The 20,410-nt window shown below is 40.8% G+C and overlaps 1 protein-coding gene across 1 annotated transcript; it reads left to right on the top strand.

Annotated features, from left to right (window-relative positions):
- The first annotated feature begins 2,449 nt into the window (after window positions 1–2,449).
- On the top strand, window positions 2,450–5,970 carry LOC127776056 (glutamate receptor 2.8-like). The gene is made up of 5 exons (XM_052302373.1): window positions 2,450–2,797; window positions 3,559–3,812; window positions 3,893–4,208; window positions 4,313–4,725; window positions 5,058–5,970. The coding sequence occupies exons 1-5, from the start codon at window positions 2,770–2,772 to the stop codon at window positions 5,550–5,552; spliced, it is 1,506 nt and encodes a 501-aa protein (XP_052158333.1). The 5' UTR covers window positions 2,450–2,769; the 3' UTR covers window positions 5,553–5,970.
- Window positions 5,971–20,410: the final 14,440 nt, after the last annotated feature.

Here is a 20,410-nt window from a genome sequence, read left to right as displayed (position 1 = left end):
TGTCATGTCAGTAGACCTGAACATTGAACTATACCAGATCTCTGTCATGTCAGTAGACCTGAACATTGAACAAGTTTCTGAAAGGAGAGGAAATTTAAAAGGGACACACGCGGTTTGATGCTATACAAGCCTAGTGGAACGCAATTGACTCAAACCATGCAGGTCGTGCAGTGCAACTGTGCAAGCTTAATTAATTAGATCCCAATGATTTGGTCATATGATGCCAGTATAAGCCCTAATTAAGCGCTTGCAGAGAAGAGAAGATTGACTGATCTACGACTTGTATCGTGCTCCTATGACTATATGTGCTATGAACCATTCTGTACCAACTTGTGTGTCATTATGCCCTTGGAGTCAAGTCAAATGATTGACTGTTGCTGATACATTTCTGAATTCTGATATCTCCATGGACCATGGAAAAAAAAACTTATATGTGCATCCTGAATTTCTTGACTGGCTGCTCACAGCCACACACATCACACGTTAATCAACAAAATGGAAAAAAAAAAGAGAAAGAGGAGAGAAATAGTCCAGCAAGACCGGGCGAACGCGTCGATTGGTCCCAAAATTCCCAATGCCTATTTAACACGTACTCCACTAACTACGTACATTACATGTAGTTTGATATATGTACGTTGTGTTCGTCGCGAGCTGTAGTGCTGCAGGGTATGTAAGTTAACCGGCAATGGAGGCGCGGCGGCTGGCCATGGCGGCGGCGGCGACGGTGGCCGTCCTGCTCGTTGTTTGGAGTTCGCCGGTGGCGGCGGCGGCGGCGGCGACGGCGGGAGGAGATGTTTCCGTGGCGTTGGAGGCCTACCGCTTGGACCCGAATGGCAGTGGTTCGCGCACGGGTGCTATCACGGCTGCTCACGGCGATGGTAAACGCTCGTTGGTCTGATATCCTCTCTCCTTCCAAAAATAAACCACAATATGTGTTTTAGAACGTACAAAGTATATTTAGAGACCGATAACAGTGATCAGTCACTGAATAATATTAGGAACGCAAGCGGGCCGACCCATGAAACTACTGATACGTTAAGTTAAATAAAGAGTAATCTGCGGGTTTTCACGTTATGGCTCGGCTTGCCGCGTCGTAAAATGGAAGTGGATCAACCCATAAATTTATTTATAGATTAAATTAGTAGGTAACCCGTGGGTTACTTACTAATTTTGCCTATAAGCGGGTCGCGGGTTAGCCCGCTTGCATCTCTACTGAATATGTTGTTCTAAGTACATGTGAATGTTTTTTGCATGCTAAAACAAAATATTCAGTTTTAAAATATGACACTTATGCAAATGGGAATAGAACCACCTACTAACTCCGTTCTAAATTATGGTAACCTAGTTCTAAATTGGAGTACTTCGAATGTGGATATGGCTATGTTCATGTTTTCATTCATAGTTTTAGTATGTGTTTAACCACGACTAGCTAAGTGGAGTAGTATACTATTTTTTTTTCTTATGGATTTCTGCCCAAAATTAAGAAACACAAAAGTGCTCGGCTATCATTATAGGCTTGTGGTTACCACCAATTCACCAAACACTTCGGTGGTCATGCGCCGCTGTATCTTGTAGGCCTCCTTTTGAACGGGAGAATTTCGAAAGAATTTTAGAGAAATCGAGCTAAACTGTCTGAAATTCATACGAAATTCCTACATTCCTAAGGAGCCATGAAACTCATCCCAGGTAGATTTCAGCAGTCGATCTTAACGATAGTTTTTGCAAGGTTAAGTAGGATGAGTTCTTGCAACAGGCAAAAGAGAGATTTATAAACGTGCCACGTATACATTTGTTGTTTTGCCATGTGTATGACATGTGGCCTCGGGTCCGGTTGTACTTAAACAACACAATATTTCGAGAAAAAAAAGGGCACCTAGAAAAGAGAGGAAAATAAATGCCCCTAGTATTAACAAAACAAATTTTATAAACCTTATCTATTATGATCAAGTTATACAAAACCAAAAAAGTTTTGGCATATAACACATAAATCCATATATTATGTTTATAAAGTTTCACAGAACTAAACCGTTAACTAATTATATACGCTCCTATATCAAAATGTAGAAAAAACTTTAAAGTTAAAAAAGGCTATGTATTTAACAATTTACACTACGGATAAAAAGGCTCGTAAAGTTAAGATGTGACCGTATAACTAAAAATCATGGTTGATAAAGATTAAAATTATCAACAGTGTGTTTTCATGAAACTTCACACCGTTAACTTTTTAGCACATATTTGACCTTTCGTCTTATTAAAAAAATTTGTGAAATATGTAAAACTATATGTGTACATGAAAGTATATTTAACAATGAATTAAATGATATGAAAAGAATAAATAATTACTTAAATTTTTTAAACAAGACGAATGGTCAAAAACATACTTAAAAAGTCAATAGTGTTAAATATTTTGAAACGGAGGGATTACTATAAAAGAAAACGAGAAAAAAAAAAGATAGGTGATCCGTAGCCGCAACCCCTTCGTCGGCGTTCACTCCCTCCGGCGATGCCGGCGCCGGCGCACTCCAATGCAGGAGAGGCGGCGGCGTTAGCGGTTGCGACAACCGCTATTCTACACCAATCGCCTCCATCCCCACCACCCCCAAATCACACCACGCTGGCGCGGCGCCGGCTGCCGTCTGACAAGTAGGGATCGATTGCCGCCGCCGATTGGGTTGGGGGGGGGGGGGGGGTTCCAGAGCTCCTGTCTTCCAGCACGCGTGCGCGCATGCTGGGCGGCTTCGCCATACCAAGCCTCGCAATCGCAGGGCCATGGCCCCATCCATCCAACTTGGAGGAGGTTCGCTGTTCATCCTGGTTTTGTTTCTAATGCAGGATCAGTTTGTGAATTGTTATTGCTATGTGGAAGTATCCTAGTGGCTTCTAAGTAATTTAGGATAAAATTAGTAGTGATTAGTGAATAGTAGGAGGACTAACTTAGGGATTTAATCTTGAATCATTCGATATATGAGAGCTGAATGTTTAGTGAGCCAAATATAGGTAGTGCCACCCATGAATCCATGATGCACAAAGAAATTGAATGGTAAGAAAAAAACAGTACATTTGCAGACCTCTGATAGGATGTAAAAATCTGAATTAACCTTGATGATAAAGAGGAGGACCTTGCATTGGTTCTGTTAGGAGCAAATCCTGGTAGGGCTTGCTTACAACTTGGTGGAATATATGGCTCGAACGAAATAGAATAACATTTCAGCAAGAGAGCAGCGTGCTCTGGTTTTTCCACCCTCCTTGAGGCACTGTTTTTTTTGTTTGTTTCTCTCCTACCATTGTCACAAAAATCTTCGTCGCTGTTTCAGAAAAGAAAAATTGAACCTGTTGTGTTAGTCACTATTATCGATAAAAATATAGCCGAGGGAAATGTTTTCATTTTCCATATGCACTTCTCCTATGGACTGTACCTAACAGTATTGCTTAGGAAATTTGTGACCTTCCTTCTATCATGCAAATAGACACAAACAATTCTTGCTATTGTTGTGCTATGTTCATTTTTGCTCATAGGACACGAGAATTGGACATGAACCAATCCTTTTTTTCATCCAGAAACCAAGAGAACTAATGCTGGGGTGAGGAGAGACCTAGGAGCACTGCCTAGAGGATATGGGAAGGAACTCAAGATTGCAGTGCCATGGAAACCAGGTTTTAAAGCTTTTCTGAATGTAACTGACAGAAGTGTCGGTGGCTATTGCATTGATGTCTTTGAGGCTGCCGTGAAGAAATTACCACACCATCTGAGTTATAAGTTTGTTGTCTTCAACGGTTCTTATGACGAGCTAGTACAGCGTGTGTCTTCGGGGGTGAGCCTTACTTACTGTGCTTGCAAATCATAATCAAAGAATCAAGTACTTACACTATGTCTGCTGGTTATTACTACCAGAACTACGATGCAGCAGTGGGGGATGTAACAATAACTGCCGAGCGAACCATCCATGCAGACTTCACGATGCCATACACAGAGTCTGGTGTGTCAATGCTTGTACTCATGGAGAATGACTCTAAATCAACAATCGAATGGGTATTCTTGAAGCCACTAACAAGGGAGCTTTGGGTTGCCACTGTGATCTTCTTCTTATTCACCGGCATAGTTATTTGGATGATTGAACGTCCCAGAAATCTGGAGTACCAAGGATCGAGCTCAAGACAGTTCAGCACTGCTCTCTATTTCTCTTTCTCCACTTTGACATTTTCTCATGGTTAGTACTTAGAGCTCCAAATTGCAGTCTATATTTGATGCACTATAAGTGGCTTAATTAGTTTCTTGCAGTAGTTCTTAAATAACCTATTGTCTTTGTTACAGGTCACATTATTAAAAGTCCTTTGTCAAAAATTGTTGTGGTAATCTGGTGCTTCGTGGTTTTGGTCCTTGTGCAGAGCTACACAGCTAGCTTGTCATCTATACTAACTGCAAAGAAGCTCCGGCCCTCAGAGACAGATCTTGAACAGATCCTGTTTGATGGTGATTATGTTGGATACCAACGGGGATCCTTTGTGGAATCCTTTTTGATAAAACAAGGTTTCAGTAAAAGAAGGCTAAGACCCTACACAAAGAAACAGGAATATGCTGAAGCTTTGAGGAAGGGGTCCATGAATGGAGGTGTGTCTGCTATTGTCGATGAGATCCCATATTTAACCTCTTTTCTTTCGGACCGTCGTTACGAGAAAGAATTCCAGATGCTTAGCCGCATATATAAGACGCCTGGATTTGGTTTTGTAAGCCTCTCACTCTCACTCTATTGCTTCCATTTTTTTTATATAATGAAAATGGATTACATCTTCGGCTTCCATGGATTATTTGCATTGAGAATGAGTTTATTTGCTTCTGTCATAAGACACAACCATAAGTTTGTTAAAAAAAAAGTGAAGATAAAAATAAATGAGAATGAGACATAAAGTGATGGAACAAATCCCCAACTCCCATTTATTATTTACTAGCGTTATTGACTCTATTGCTTCCATGGATTCGCTCTTCACCCTTCAAGAGATATACTACATTCTGGACAAAATATGCTGGACTAATTGGCATTGTGCTTTTTTGCTTTCAGGTGTTTCCTCCTTGTTTTCCACTGGTGCATAATCTTTCAACTGCCATATTGGATGTTACGGGTGGGGATGAAGGTTCACAGATCGAAGCAAAATGGTTTGGCACAACGGCTGCCCCTCCAAGCTATGCAATTCCTAACACAGATTCGACACCTCTTACATTGCGGAGTTTCTCTGGTCTTTTCGTCATCACTGGATGTATCTCAGCTCTCATGCTGATGATAAGCATTTCTAAGTCAGTTCTTGCCAGTTACACCAGAATTAGAGATTCTGATGTGCGAAGTCCTGATGCGGATGGTGGAAATGGAGGTCACGAAGAATGTAACTCAGCACAAAACGTCATGGGTGATGGCTATGTGGATGATCGACCTCACCATGAAATCAGAATTGACAGTTCCCAGGATATCCATGGGATCAGTGTCGAACGTGCTGACGGCGAAGAGCCTGGACCAATTCAGAATGGCTCTGTGCCCGCAAATTCCTGCCAGAACAGATGAATACTGACAAAAAGATGTTGACACTGTCACACGGAGCGTGTGCTCTGGAACTTCGAAAACAAGAATGACTCGTCTCTTCATTTTTTGTAGGTGTTTGCCAATATGCTGTAGAAATTAGTGCAGGAAGGCCGTGGATTAGATCGTTCTGTACATATTTTAGTAATTGATCATGTCAATATTTAATTATTTATCATTTGAAATTATTGTTCTCTACCAACCGTTTAGACTGTAATAATCATTTCTATTTTGCGAAGGCAATGTATATACTCTTGTATTACTAGTGCGTGTGTGAAAAAAAAACACACCTTAGATTTTTTTTCTTTTGAAACGAACCTTTATTTGGTCAATTGTAAGCTGTGCTAAAACTCTAGATTGACACTAACTATATCACATTCATGCTGAATGATGTTCACTTGATGTTTTGCTTGGGCGCTTTGATCCGTGCATCTACTGACTAACGAGAAACAACAGATCGCAGATAAAATGGCGCTGCTACTTTGCTTATTATATACAACTTGGGCAACATGACATACAGGCGAAAATTCTTAGTACCATGTTTAATCTGCCTATAAAAAAAGTTTTCACTTTGGCATTCCACTATATTTGTAAATTATTCCTCTGTAAAAAAAAAACTTCGGGCTATATATCTAAACATAGCTTTATGTCTAGATATATTGTCAAAAATTGGTTTTTTATGAAATAGAGAATGTAAGTTTTGTGTCTTGTTTGTCGGGCTATTTCTCCTAGGCGTGGCAACACTCGTTTTCGCACATGCAACTCGCATATACACTCAATTTTAATCTACTTATATAACCATGAATAAAGATATAGGTACAACTATAATTATGATTAGAATAGACGAGTTATAAAACCTGCTAGTCCGTCCTACTTGCATCCTAACATAGTCCAAATACCCTGAACATTAAACGACAAGACATGTAACAGTAGAAAGTACATGGAACATTCATGTTCTTGAACTAGAAGGGAATGAATTCGTTAGCCGAGACGCAATACATCACAAATTTGCACCGTATTACAGGGAACGCGCTTGTTTGGTGCTAAAAACTCCATTTCAGTCAAATCATGCAGTCCCAATGATTTGGTCATCACTACAAATAAAAAACCTTAGCCTGTAAGAAACAAAATTTGACCTGCTGATCTACTCGTATTCGTATACACGAACAGTTCTAGATATACCTGTGTTGTTACGATAGGTTTCATTCTTTTTAGCTTACTATAAAAAATGCCCATGCGTTGCAACGGGTGAAGGCTAATTTAATCTATTGTTGTTATGCAGTTTAGTTAAGATAAAATTCACTATGAGAATTCGCTTGGATATATATATTTTTAGAAAATCATGAGTTGCAATTAGGAGTTCAATTGTGTCAAATTAGTATGCGAGTTTTTTTAAGAGATTTCTTATACAACTCCTTTTGTATTTCCAAAAGCGAACGAACTTAAAAGCCAACTCATACACAGATGACGTACAAAAAATATTGGCAAAAACATCTTCAATTTTTATAATAGTAGAGATTTTATGGCGGTTATGTTTGTCCAGCTCCTAAACCATACGATTTTTTCTGAAAACTTTTTCCATAAACTTTTATCATAAAACTTCTTAAAACTAATGATTCAACTTTCTAACATTTAATTCATTTATTCGTGCTTTCGAATAATTATCGTATACTTAGCTTCATATCGATCGTACTTATGTCAACTATATATAATGAATGGGACGCCTTTCAAATTTCAAGTCAAAGTCAGATGATTGATTATTTCTACATTCTGTAACGCATGTTTATACTACAGCCTTGAGTACTTCTGAATAGTATAACTGAATAACTGAGGCTTTCTTTTGACAGTCTATACCTCTATATACTTGGGAAACACGCACTCTGAATTTTCTGAGTACTGGCTGGCTACGTTACCAAATACATATATAGTATAAAAAAACTGTCAACTAGACAGTGTATAAACCGTGTATTGGTCGCGTAGGAGTATCCTAGCTAGTAGTTTCTACTTAATTACTTAGGCTGTGTTTGAGAAAGGGGAGATAGAGAAGATTGGTAAGATACGCAAAACAAGGTGAGCCATTAGTGCATGATTAATTGAGTATTAACTATTTTAAATTTTAAAAATGGACTAATATGATTTTTTAAAGCAACTTTCGTATAGAAAATTTTTACAAAAACACACCGTTTAGTAGTTTGAGAAGCGTGCGCGTGGAAAACGAGGTGCTTTCTCACCCAATGTCACTGGAACGAACGCACCCTTAGTGTCTGTATACATATACTACTACTTATCTCTACTATTATAAAAATTGAAAATGTTTCCACTAAAATTTTAGTATGTCGTGCATGTTTGAGTCGGATTTTGAGTTGGTTGTATGTCGCCCATATCCAATTCGATGTTGTTTACATCTAAATTTGACACCTATGGACGAAGTAGGGAAAAATTGTCAAAATTTGGAAGGCGCTGGTTTTCCTTCATGGTGCCTGTCAGTGAAATGGGAACTAGGGTAACCCTTTCCCCGGGAACCTAGCATTCCATATTGATTAATACAAAAGGTGTACTTATATCAGTATTAATCTAAGACGCGTAATAAGTATAAGGGGGCTTGGGACCCACTATAGGGTGAGTCCCAGGATCCCCATCTCACGACATAAACTGATTTCATAGATTGAGGGGCGTGGGACGCGAGTCCCCGCCTTAGCTCAGGACCCGGGCCCTCCCATAACCTTGTAGGTTATGTATCACTTATTGAGAAGAGCGCAGAAACCTACAAGATCAACATTTTTAGAATAAGGCTGTGGAAAGCCTGGGTCCCAGCTTATTTTGGGATTCGTGCTCACCTTTGCCCTTGTATGTCATGATTCCTTTCTGAGAGGAGCGTGGAGAAGTACAAGATCTACATCTTAAGACTATAAATCAAGGGGAGCCCGAATCCCAGTTCGGTTTGGGATCTGGGGCCCCTTATGCCCTTGTATGTCACGCATTCCTCCCTAAAAGGAGTGTGGAGACATATAAGGATCTACGTCTTAAGATGGTTAGCCGAGGGGAGCCCAGGTCATCTCGCGCCTCGGAGAATGGGCTCTCCCTCTCTTCAAGCTTCTCAACAGAACTAGGGGATTTACCTGGACGGACGAGGTAGAAGAGACTTTTTGCCAACTCAAAAAGTATCTCTCTTCGCCCCCAATCCTTGTTGCCCCCATACCTGCAAGGGTTAAGAGCATATGCTGCAGACCCAAATATCGATCCCAGGCTGATCATTTATCATCTATAGTTTATGCCCCTTCATCTCATACCCAAGCTATATGAGGAGGTATTCAGGATATTGAGACGGGAGCTGCCAGCCCTTGGTGAAGATGCTGCTGCATATGCCGCAATTCATCTCATTGACAAAAATCTTGGCACAAATATGTAGAAACTATGTCAAAATGACAAAGTACTATCGACTTGGTTGGGAGTGCATGCTCCCAAAGGTTCTTTTTAACGACCCTAGAAGATTGTAACCAGGAAAAAAAAACACACTGCCACCACGAGTTGACAACTCTTCACACAGCACTCTGGAGAAGACACTAGCACCAAGCCGACCGCCACTAAGCGTGGCCGATTGCCACTAGGCCAACAAGGGGGTTACAAATGCCTCGCCAAACACCAGCTTAACTCCGAAAGACAATGAAAAGGTTCCGGTTATCCTCATATGGAGAGGTTGAGGAGAGGGAGAGGGCGAGAGAGAAGGAGATCCATTCGTCTCTCACCCTAACCTGATGACGACAACCAAGACCTGCCAGCGTCCAAACAGTGAGAAGATGGCAAAGGAAAGGAATGGAGACGTCCTAGACAACGCCTTCAAGAAGGCCATGGCAACAAAGACATCACCGTTGCTGAAAGGGTCAATTAGGCCTAGAAGGGGGGGGGGTGAATAGGCTAATTTAAAACTTAAGAAATGTGGAAGCAGTAATTTTCGGAACTAGGCTGGGAATTTTCGGAACTTCCGAAAGGATTTTTGGAACTTCCGAAAATGCACAGAGCAGCGCACACAAAAAAAAAAACTCTAGATCTAGAAGTCTATAACAGGGAATACAAGGCACAATCAGCAACTAGACCAATAGCGGCACAAGCAAGCAAAGCTAGAGGAGAGGGATGAAGAAATGTCACCAAGATGTAGCTAACAAAGTTGTTCCCCGGAGTTCAAATCCTTGAGGGGATTCTACTCTCCGTTGAGGAGCTCACTAAGAGTCAGGTCTTTGCTAACCCTTTCCTCAAGAGGTTGCACTAAGCACTCCTCCTTCCACTAAGAGGTATCTCTTTCCTTGCGGAGGCGAGATCCGACCTTCACAAACTTCTCCCGGCCAACCACAAGTAGATCGGTGGCTCGGGAGCGAGACCTAGCCGTCTAGGAGTCCTCAACCTCCAAGAGTAAAAGATGATGCAAAGAACTCCCGGAGATGATGCAAGTGCTCACAAATCTTCACGAAGACCACAAGAAGCACCCACACAAACTCGAATCCACACTCTCTCACACACACCAAATCCGAATCAAACCCGGGTGGAGAGAGGAATCGAGAAAGCAATGGCTCAAAAGACTAGAGAGAGAAGCAAGCCAAGGGCACACAAATTTGCAATGAGAGCAGCAGCCCTTACAAGAGGGGAGAGGGGGCTATTTATAGCCACAGCCTCAAATCTGCCCGTTGGAGCGCAATAATTCCGATTTTCGGAACTTTCGAAAATTCCAGATCTGAGAAAAATCGAAGTCAACGCCCATTTCCGGAACTTCCGAAAATTTCCAGAAGCTTAAAAAGGTTCTGTATATTTTCGGAACTTCCAAAAATACTTCCGAAACTACTTCCGAAAAATTTCATAAGCTTAAAATCGGTTCTGTGTATTTTCGGAACTTCCGAAAATTTCCAGAAGCTTAAAACTCGTTCTGTGTATTTTCGGAACTTCCGAAAATACTTCCGAAAGAACTTCCGAAAATTTCTAGAAGCTTAAAACTCGTTCTTCCAGAAGCTTAAAACTCGTTCTGTGTATTTTCGGAACTTCCGAAAGAACTTCCGAAAATTTCCAGAAGCTTAAAACTCGTTCTTCCAGAAGCTTAAAACTCGTTTTGTGTATTTTCGAAACTTCCAAAAATACTTCGGAAAGAACTTCCGAAAATTTCCAGAACAAACCAAATAGAGAAATGCTTCCAAGAAAATTAGATTTTGAGCACACGCATCACTCCTTATATGTCTATGCATCATCCCCCTTAATAGTACGGCTTTCCTATGACACAATGCAAGGTAAAAGATACAATATACCATTTGATCATTGCCGCATTGCATCGTGATGTCGCATTCACGGGATATGCATTGCATTACAACATGTCGAGGACATAACAACCTTCACGTTTGCTTGAATAAAAATGTTAGTCCTCTCTAATCGCATTGTAATCAATCATCAAAATCATTAGGGGCCTAGATGCACTTTCAGTTGCCTATCCAACTGGACTCAGTTTTCACTTGGAGAGTCCTAACGAGGAAGGGGAGAGAGGCTGCTCGATAACGCCCCAAGGAGGGAACACAACATCCGAGGATGTTGCCGTTGTCGGCTCAGGCAGTCCCGAGCTAGCCTTTCACCTGCAAACCTCCACACCCACCTGTACCGTCGCTGCCTTGGAGCTCCACCGCCTGAACAACCTCTATCAACTCGAAAGTCCGTCGCACTAGTGCCCCATCACTAGCCAGCCTAGATCCATCTCCCGCAACTCACCGTCGGCGCAGCTAGTACCCGTTGCATCTCCTGCCGTGAGTGCAACCCGATGGGGTCGCCTTCTGCTTCTAGCCGAGCTGGCTTTGCCACTTGCCAGGACGCGCCAGCCTCCACCTCGAAGTCACTGGACGCGTTGGCCTCCACCTAGACGCTGCCGAACACGCTGCTCTCCACCTCGATGCCGTCGGACGCGCTGGCCTCCACCGCTGCCGGACGTGCCGGTCTCTCACGGGACGCGATGGCCTCCCAGCCGTTGCCCACGCTGTCCTCCTACTCTGCTGGCCGCATCACACACAATTCACACGCCTGCCACCGCAGCACGCATCTCCTCCTCCTCCGGCTACCCCGGCCGACCGGTCGCATCTGTGCCGCCGTACGCCTCTCTTGCGAGCATGCGTCTCCCGGGCCGCGCATGCCGCCGACTTTGCCGCCGTCTCCGCTGCGCTGTCGATCTCATCCCATTCTAGCCGCGGGAGGTTGGACTCACCTCCCCAGATCCACCACGGCCTCCTCCTCGAGCCAGAAGTGGCATTGTCGGTGCCGCCCTTGCCCGATTTGGCCGCGAAGGGGCCAGATGTGCTACGACTGGCCTCGTCGGTGCCGGAAATAGTGCCGACGGCCGTCACCCTTCCGCTCAAATCTCGGCGTTGCCCCGCCCACCAAGGCTTGAGTGAAGGGAGAGTCCCCACCGCCGCCATCCCTGCCGTCGCCCAGCTTTTGTCCTTTGCACAGAAATGGAGCATCTTGCTAAGAGAGGAGGAGCGTGCGGTGCTGGAAAGTTGGCGTGAAGCAATCGCTGCCAGGAGATCTGTGATGCTGCTTCTAAGACAAAAATTGTTTTTGTTGTGTTATTTCCTCTATGCTCACGGTGTTAGCTGAATCCCCAGCAACAGCTGTTTCTTTTTCAGTTTTTATTTTGTGTAAAAGACTCTGCTATCTCTTTGGGCTTTCTTTAAAAAGCCGGGTCAATGCTTGATCTGTCATCAAAAGAAAAAAAAATTCTAGGAGAAATGGTGAACTCCTGAACTCGTCATTTGTTCGGTTCAAATTTTAGTGTTGTTCTATGTCATGTCCAATTTTCAGTGCATCCTGTTGGCTGCAGTAGCTTTGCTGGTTGAAATGAGTCCATGAAGGGGTTATGTTGCCGCTCAGCATTATCTGGATGGCTTCCTTTACCTGCTAGTGCATCCTACTTGCATCCTACTCCCCCGTCCCAAAAAAAAGCCAATCTAGTATTAGATGGGACGTTTTCTAGTATAATGAATCTAGACAGTAATATATCTAAATTCGTTGTACTAGGAAACATCTAATCTAATGTTAGGTTGGATTTTTTTGGAACAGAGAGAGTATCATAGTCCAAATACCTTGAACATTAAACGACAATACATGTAACAGTAATACATAGAACATTCATGTTATTGGACTAGAAGGGAATGAATTCGTCAGCCGAGACGCAATACATCAAAAATTTGCACCGTATTATACAGGGGACGCGCCTGTTTGGTGCTAAAAACTCCATCGAGTCAAATCATGCAGTCCCAATGATTTGGTCATCACCAAAAATAAATAACCTTAGCCTGTAAGAAAGAAAACTGGCTGCTCGATCTACTCGTATTCGTATACACGAACAGTTCTATATCCTTGTGTTGTTACGATAGGTTTCATTAAGGCTCTCATCGAAAGGCCTAATCAGCCAAATAAAAAAGCCAAATTTAAATTTTCAAATTTAATTTTGAGATTGATTTTGAGATATTTTCTACGCAGTTTCTTTTTACTCCATCTGTCCCCACTCCCAAAGGTTCCCTCTGTCCCTACTCCCAAAGGTTCTGGTCTGCTTGGATTGGGTCATTCACTGAGCTCCATTCCAGCTGCCAATATCAAAGGGCTCTTACAGAGTCAGAATGGAAAAAAACTCAAGTTTTTGTGAAGAAATGATACTTGTCCCATGGCTTACTGCTGTGGCAACCACCAGTCCCTCAAGCAAGCACTGCTTCTAATGCTGGCCAACTTCCTACTCCTGCCCAGGCAATCTTGTCATTTGTGCAAGCTAACCTATCAGTTACTCCAGCAAGCGCTACTTCTAGGCAAATTCCTACCTCTGCTGCTCAAGCAAGACCACCATCCGTTCAAGTTATGCCTTCTGCACGTCCAACAATACCTGCTCATGGCCAACATCAATTTGCGCGCTCAATTTCTCAAGGAAGCTTTTCTACTATTCAAAATCTACCAAAAAATTTCCAAGAGGCTATTATCATTGATATGCATAGTTATGCTTCAGTCTACTTGGTTGAGAAAGGTACTATCGACATAATGATGCAACTCCTACCAAACAGTGCTTAAAACCGATCAACTAGAGAAACGGGTAAGACTGATGCAACTCCTACCAAACAGTGATCAATTTGAAATCCCTAAGGCTCTTTGCATCCCATCTTGTGACTTATTTTGTGGTGCACTGGAACTAGATGCTATAGCATGATTTTACTTGATGCATATTATATAGTCTTATATCGCATGATTTCACTTGATGTGAGTGTACTCAACTAGTTGTTGCTTGTGTACTCTAACTGTTGTTAAATATTTCTACTAGTTATGGACTAATGGTAGATAATTCATATGTGCACATTTGGTGCTACTGTGCTTTTATTCACTCTTTTCCTATTCTGGGAGGATGTTTCATATCGGGGCAAATAAATAGGGTTATATATATATATATGCATCGGGACAAATAAATAGGGTTATATATATACATCTTACCATTTTAGGATAAATGAACTGGTGGTGATTTTAATATATACATATTCTGCTCTGACAAGTCCAATGGAGTCTGGGATTTTAGAAGAATGGATGCTTTCAACAAATTTATTAATGATCATAATTTGAAGAAACTGTATAGTGCTGGGGGTAAATTTACTTTGACAAACAATTAAATTTATCCTATTAGAGTGGTTTTTATTTCTGCTTGTTACTTCGTCTATTATAGTAGTTTTTATTTCTGCTTGTTACTTCTTTACTCAGTGATTTTCATTTCTTTACTAGATAGAAGAGATAAGGAGAGACTACATGATAATGTGTTCAAATTTGAAATGGGGTGGTTTTTGAGACAAGGTTTTAAAGAACAACTAATTTCAGTTTGGCCTGACAGATAACAAGAAGGGGTTATGGACTTTTGGCATTTTTTAATGCTTTTTTTAGAATATGATTGAGAGGATGGGGTGTATGAGTAGCAGAAAGATAAAAGGGAAGAAGGAATTAGAACACAGAAATCATACATCATATGAGAGGGAGTTGTTTGAATCCGAATGAAGGGAAAGATATGAGTTGGAAAAGGAATTAGACGTGCAGGAGAAAATTTGATGGCAAAGAAGATGTGGTAAGAATTGGATTTTGAGGGGGATTCCAACACTTCTTTCTTCCACATGGCTGCTAATTGGAGGAAAAGAAAGAGCCATTGTTCTTTGCAGCAGGGGGAAGAGGTCATCACAGATTTGAGGCAGATTCAACAACACATCTATGATTACTACAAAAAAAAACTTTTTGGCAGAGATCACTACAGGGAGGTTCACTTGCATGATAATGTTTGGGCCGAGAAGCTGAGACTGTCTGATGAGGAGAAAAGAACTATTGTCAGACCTTTCACTATGAATGAGGTAGAAGCTGTGATTAGAAGTACGAAATCTAATACAACTCCTGGACCTGATGGGTTTCCTGTGGGTTTTTATAAACAAATGTGGCCACAATTCAAATATCTTATGAAGGAAATGTTAGATGATCTCCACATGGGGGCTTTAGATGTGGATAGGGTTAATTATGGAGTTATTTCTCTTCTACCAAAAATCAAAGATGCTAATACCATCAAGCAATATAGGCCCATTTGCTTATATAATGTCATTCTCAAGATCATTACTAAAGCTGTAACACAGAGATTAACAGAGGTGGCTGATAAGGTGATTAGCTGGTCACAAACTGCTTTTATCCCTAGGAGGAATATTCTGGAGTGTTGTGTTATTTTGCATGAGAAAATACACACTCTGAAGATGAGGGGGATACTGGTATCATTTTCAAAATTGACTTTGAAAAAGCATATGACAGAGTCAAATGTGACTTTTTGTATGAAGTTATGCAGAAGAAAAACTTTGATTCTTGTATGATTGGGTGGATCAAAAAGATAACCTAGGGAGGGAAGATGTCTATAAATATAAATGGAGAGCAAGGTCCTTTTTTTAAGATCTACAGAGGTTTAAGATAGGGGGTCCCTTGTCACCCATTCTGTTTAATTTAGTAGGGGATGCATTGGCTGCTATTCTGGATAAAGCTAAGGAAAGTGGAACTCTTGAAGGGTTAGTTCCTGATTTAATTGATGGGGGTGTTACACACTTGCAGTATATTGATGATACCATTCTTTTTGTTAAAGCTGGTGATCATAACATCCTGGTGCTCAAATTTCTTCTATTCTATTTTGAGGAAATGTCAGGGATGAAAATAAACTTATTAGAAGTGTGAGGTCTATGGGTTTGGCATGGATAAGAGTACCGAACTAAGGTTTGCTGATATGTTGAACTGCAAAGTGGGTGATTTGTCTCTCACCTACTTGGGCTTGCCTATGCATGTTGAGAAGATTGGTATGAGGGAATTATGCTGTATCACTCAGAAAGTGAAAAAAAGGCTCCAGTGGTTACTTGACATATGGGGGTAGGGAGATAAAAATCTCATGCATGTCCAGTGTCCCAATGTATCTATGGTTTTTTATTTACTTCTTGATGGTTTTCACCATAAAGTTGGTGCTTTAAGAAGTAGATTCTATTGGCAAGGTTTGGGAGAGAAGAGGGAATATCATATGGTGAAATGTGAGGCACTGTGAAGACTAAAAGATTATGGTGGAATGGGGTTCTTGGATACCAAGGTCATGAACATATGTCTCCTAAGTAAGTGGATTCTTAAATTAGAAAATGGGTGTCCTGACATGTGTTTTGAGATACTTAGGAATAAGTATTTGAGTAATGACAGTTTCTTTGAGAGCTCAGCTATAGGGTAGTCTCAATTTTGGAAAAGGCTGCACTATTTTAAGAAATGGCTGGAAAGGTTGATTGATAAAAAGTTTTACAATGGGAATGTGTTCTTTTGGAAAGGTGTGTGGTATGGGACAAACTCTCTGAGAGTTCAGTTTCCTGATTTGTATGAGATCAGTTACCAGAAGGGGCTAGTGTGAGTGATGTTTTTGATGAGGGAAATTGGAAGTGTGAGTGATGTTTTTGATGAGGGAATTTTAGAAGGAACCTGAATGAGCAGAGAGATAGAGATTTATCTCGGAATATGGATCCAATTGTTTGGCCTTATAATAAGAAAAACCTTTTCACCGCCAAATCGATGTATAGAATCCTGACTTTTGATGGGGTGAAAGATGCCGGGATGTGTGAAAGAGTAGGCTGCCTCTTAAGATTAAACATTTTCTTTATCTGGTGGGTAGGAGTAGACTTTCCTGTGCAAATCAGTTAGTTAAGAGAAAATGGAGAGGGGGGACTGAATTTTGTAAGTTGTATGACAAAACTGAAACCACTGCTCATATTATTTTTGGTTGTCCTTTAGCACTTTTTACATGGTGTATTGTCAAGGAGGCCCTGACCTTTCTGGCTATCCTACCAGTTTTTGGGTCTGTGTTGATTTGTAGAAAGATAAAAAGGAGACTAAACTTTGGATTTTTCTTCTGGGGTTTCTTTGCTGGGCTTTGTGGTTAACTAGGAATGAGTGGGTGTTTGAAAACATTCTGATAAAATCTCCAATGCAGGTGGTTTACAAGTCTTTGTCCTTTGCACAGAAATGGAGCATCTTGCTAAGAGAGGAGGAGCGTGCGGTGCTGGAAAGTTGGCGTGAAGCAATCGCTGCCAGGAGATCTGTGATGCTGCTTCTAAGACAAAAATTGTTTTTGTTGTGTTATTTCCTCTATGCTCACGGTGTTAGCTGAATCCCCAGCAACAGCTGTTTCTTTTTCAGTTTTTATTTTGTGTAAAAGACTCTGCTATCTCTTTGGGCTTTCTTTAAAAAGCCGGGTCAATGCTTGATCTGTCATCAAAAGAAAAAAAAATTCTAGGAGAAATGGTGAACTCCTGAACTCGTCATTTGTTCGGTTCAAATTTTAGTGTTGTTCTATGTCATGTCCAATTTTCAGTGCATCCTGTTGGCTGCAGTAGCTTTGCTGGTTGAAATGAGTCCATGAAGGGGTTATGTTGCCGCTCAGCATTATCTGGATGGCTTCCTTTACCTGCTAGTGCATCCTACTTGCATCCTACTCCCCCGTCCCAAAAAAAAGCCAATCTAGTATTAGATGGGACGTTTTCTAGTATAATGAATCTAGACAGTAATATATCTAAATTCGTTGTACTAGGAAACATCTAATCTAATGTTAGGTTGGATTTTTTTGGAACAGAGAGAGTATCATAGTCCAAATACCTTGAACATTAAACGACAATACATGTAACAGTAATACATAGAACATTCATGTTATTGGACTAGAAGGGAATGAATTCGTCAGCCGAGACGCAATACATCAAAAATTTGCACCGTATTATACAGGGGACGCGCCTGTTTGGTGCTAAAAACTCCATCGAGTCAAATCATGCAGTCCCAATGATTTGGTCATCACCAAAAATAAATAACCTTAGCCTGTAAGAAAGAAAACTGGCTGCTCGATCTACTCGTATTCGTATACACGAACAGTTCTATATCCTTGTGTTGTTACGATAGGTTTCATTAAGGCTCTCATCGAAAGGCCTAATCAGCCAAATAAAAAAGCCAAATTTAAATTTTCAAATTTAATTTTGAGATTGATTTTGAGATATTTTCTACGCAGTTTCTTTTTACTCCATCTGTCCCCACTCCCAAAGGTTCCCTCTGTCCCTACTCCCAAAGGTTCTGGTCTGCTTGGATTGGGTCATTCACTGAGCTCCATTCCAGCTGCCAATATCAAAGGGCTCTTACAGAGTCAGAATGGAAAAAAACTCAAGTTTTTGTGAAGAAATGATACTTGTCCCATGGCTTACTGCTGTGGCAACCACCAGTCCCTCAAGCAAGCACTGCTTCTAATGCTGGCCAACTTCCTACTCCTGCCCAGGCAATCTTGTCATTTGTGCAAGCTAACCTATCAGTTACTCCAGCAAGCGCTACTTCTAGGCAAATTCCTACCTCTGCTGCTCAAGCAAGACCACCATCCGTTCAAGTTATGCCTTCTGCACGTCCAACAATACCTGCTCATGGCCAACATCAATTTGCGCGCTCAATTTCTCAAGGAAGCTTTTCTACTATTCAAAATCTACCAAAAAATTTCCAAGAGGCTATTATCATTGATATGCATAGTTATGCTTCAGTCTACTTGGTTGAGAAAGGTACTATCGACATAATGATGCAACTCCTACCAAACAGTGCTTAAAACCGATCAACTAGAGAAACGGGTAAGACTGATGCAACTCCTACCAAACAGTGATCAATTTGAAATCCCTAAGGCTCTTTGCATCCCATCTTGTGACTTATTTTGTGGTGCACTGGAACTAGATGCTATAGCATGATTTTACTTGATGCATATTATATAGTCTTATATCGCATGATTTCACTTGATGTGAGTGTACTCAACTAGTTGTTGCTTGTGTACTCTAACTGTTGTTAAATATTTCTACTAGTTATGGACTAATGGTAGATAATTCATATGTGCACATTTGGTGCTACTGTGCTTTTATTCACTCTTTTCCTATTCTGGGAGGATGTTTCATATCGGGGCAAATAAATAGGGTTATATATATATATATGCATCGGGACAAATAAATAGGGTTATATATATACATCTTACCATTTTAGGATAAATGAACTGGTGGTGATTTTAATATATACATATTCTGCTCTGACAAGTCCAATGGAGTCTGGGATTTTAGAAGAATGGATGCTTTCAACAAATTTATTAATGATCATAATTTGAAGAAACTGTATAGTGCTGGGGGTAAATTTACTTTGACAAACAATTAAATTTATCCTATTAGAGTGGTTTTTATTTCTGCTTGTTACTTCGTCTATTATAGTAGTTTTTATTTCTGCTTGTTACTTCTTTACTCAGTGATTTTCATTTCTTTACTAGATAGAAGAGATAAGGAGAGACTACATGATAATGTGTTCAAATTTGAAATGGGGTGGTTTTTGAGACAAGGTTTTAAAGAACAACTAATTTCAGTTTGGCCTGACAGATAACAAGAAGGGGTTATGGACTTTTGGCATTTTTTAATGCTTTTTTTAGAATATGATTGAGAGGATGGGGTGTATGAGTAGCAGAAAGATAAAAGGGAAGAAGGAATTAGAACACAGAAATCATACATCATATGAGAGGGAGTTGTTTGAATCCGAATGAAGGGAAAGATATGAGTTGGAAAAGGAATTAGACGTGCAGGAGAAAATTTGATGGCAAAGAAGATGTGGTAAGAATTGGATTTTGAGGGGGATTCCAACACTTCTTTCTTCCACATGGCTGCTAATTGGAGGAAAAGAAAGAGCCATTGTTCTTTGCAGCAGGGGGAAGAGGTCATCACAGATTTGAGGCAGATTCAACAACACATCTATGATTACTACAAAAAAAAACTTTTTGGCAGAGATCACTACAGGGAGGTTCACTTGCATGATAATGTTTGGGCCGAGAAGCTGAGACTGTCTGATGAGGAGAAAAGAACTATTGTCAGACCTTTCACTATGAATGAGGTAGAAGCTGTGATTAGAAGTACGAAATCTAATACAACTCCTGGACCTGATGGGTTTCCTGTGGGTTTTTATAAACAAATGTGGCCACAATTCAAATATCTTATGAAGGAAATGTTAGATGATCTCCACATGGGGGCTTTAGATGTGGATAGGGTTAATTATGGAGTTATTTCTCTTCTACCAAAAATCAAAGATGCTAATACCATCAAGCAATATAGGCCCATTTGCTTATATAATGTCATTCTCAAGATCATTACTAAAGCTGTAACACAGAGATTAACAGAGGTGGCTGATAAGGTGATTAGCTGGTCACAAACTGCTTTTATCCCTAGGAGGAATATTCTGGAGTGTTGTGTTATTTTGCATGAGAAAATACA

Source organism: Oryza glaberrima, chromosome 6 (genome assembly GCF_000147395.1).
Source record: "Oryza glaberrima chromosome 6, OglaRS2, whole genome shotgun sequence".
Lineage (NCBI taxonomy): Eukaryota > Viridiplantae > Streptophyta > Magnoliopsida > Poales > Poaceae > Oryza > Oryza glaberrima.
Note: the sequence above shows the minus strand (reverse complement) of the source record. Positions and strands in the feature narration are given on the sequence as shown.

Coding starts and splice junctions, on each gene's coding strand:
- LOC127776056 (XM_052302373.1), top strand. CDS start 2,770: ATGGCCCCATCCATCCAACTTGGAGGAG. Junction 2,798..3,558: donor ATCCATCCAACTTGGAGGAG/GTTCGCTGTTCA, acceptor TTTTTCATCCAG/AAACCAAGAGAACTAATGCT. Junction 4,726..5,057: donor AGACGCCTGGATTTGGTTTT/GTAAGCCTCTCA, acceptor TTTTGCTTTCAG/GTGTTTCCTCCTTGTTTTCC.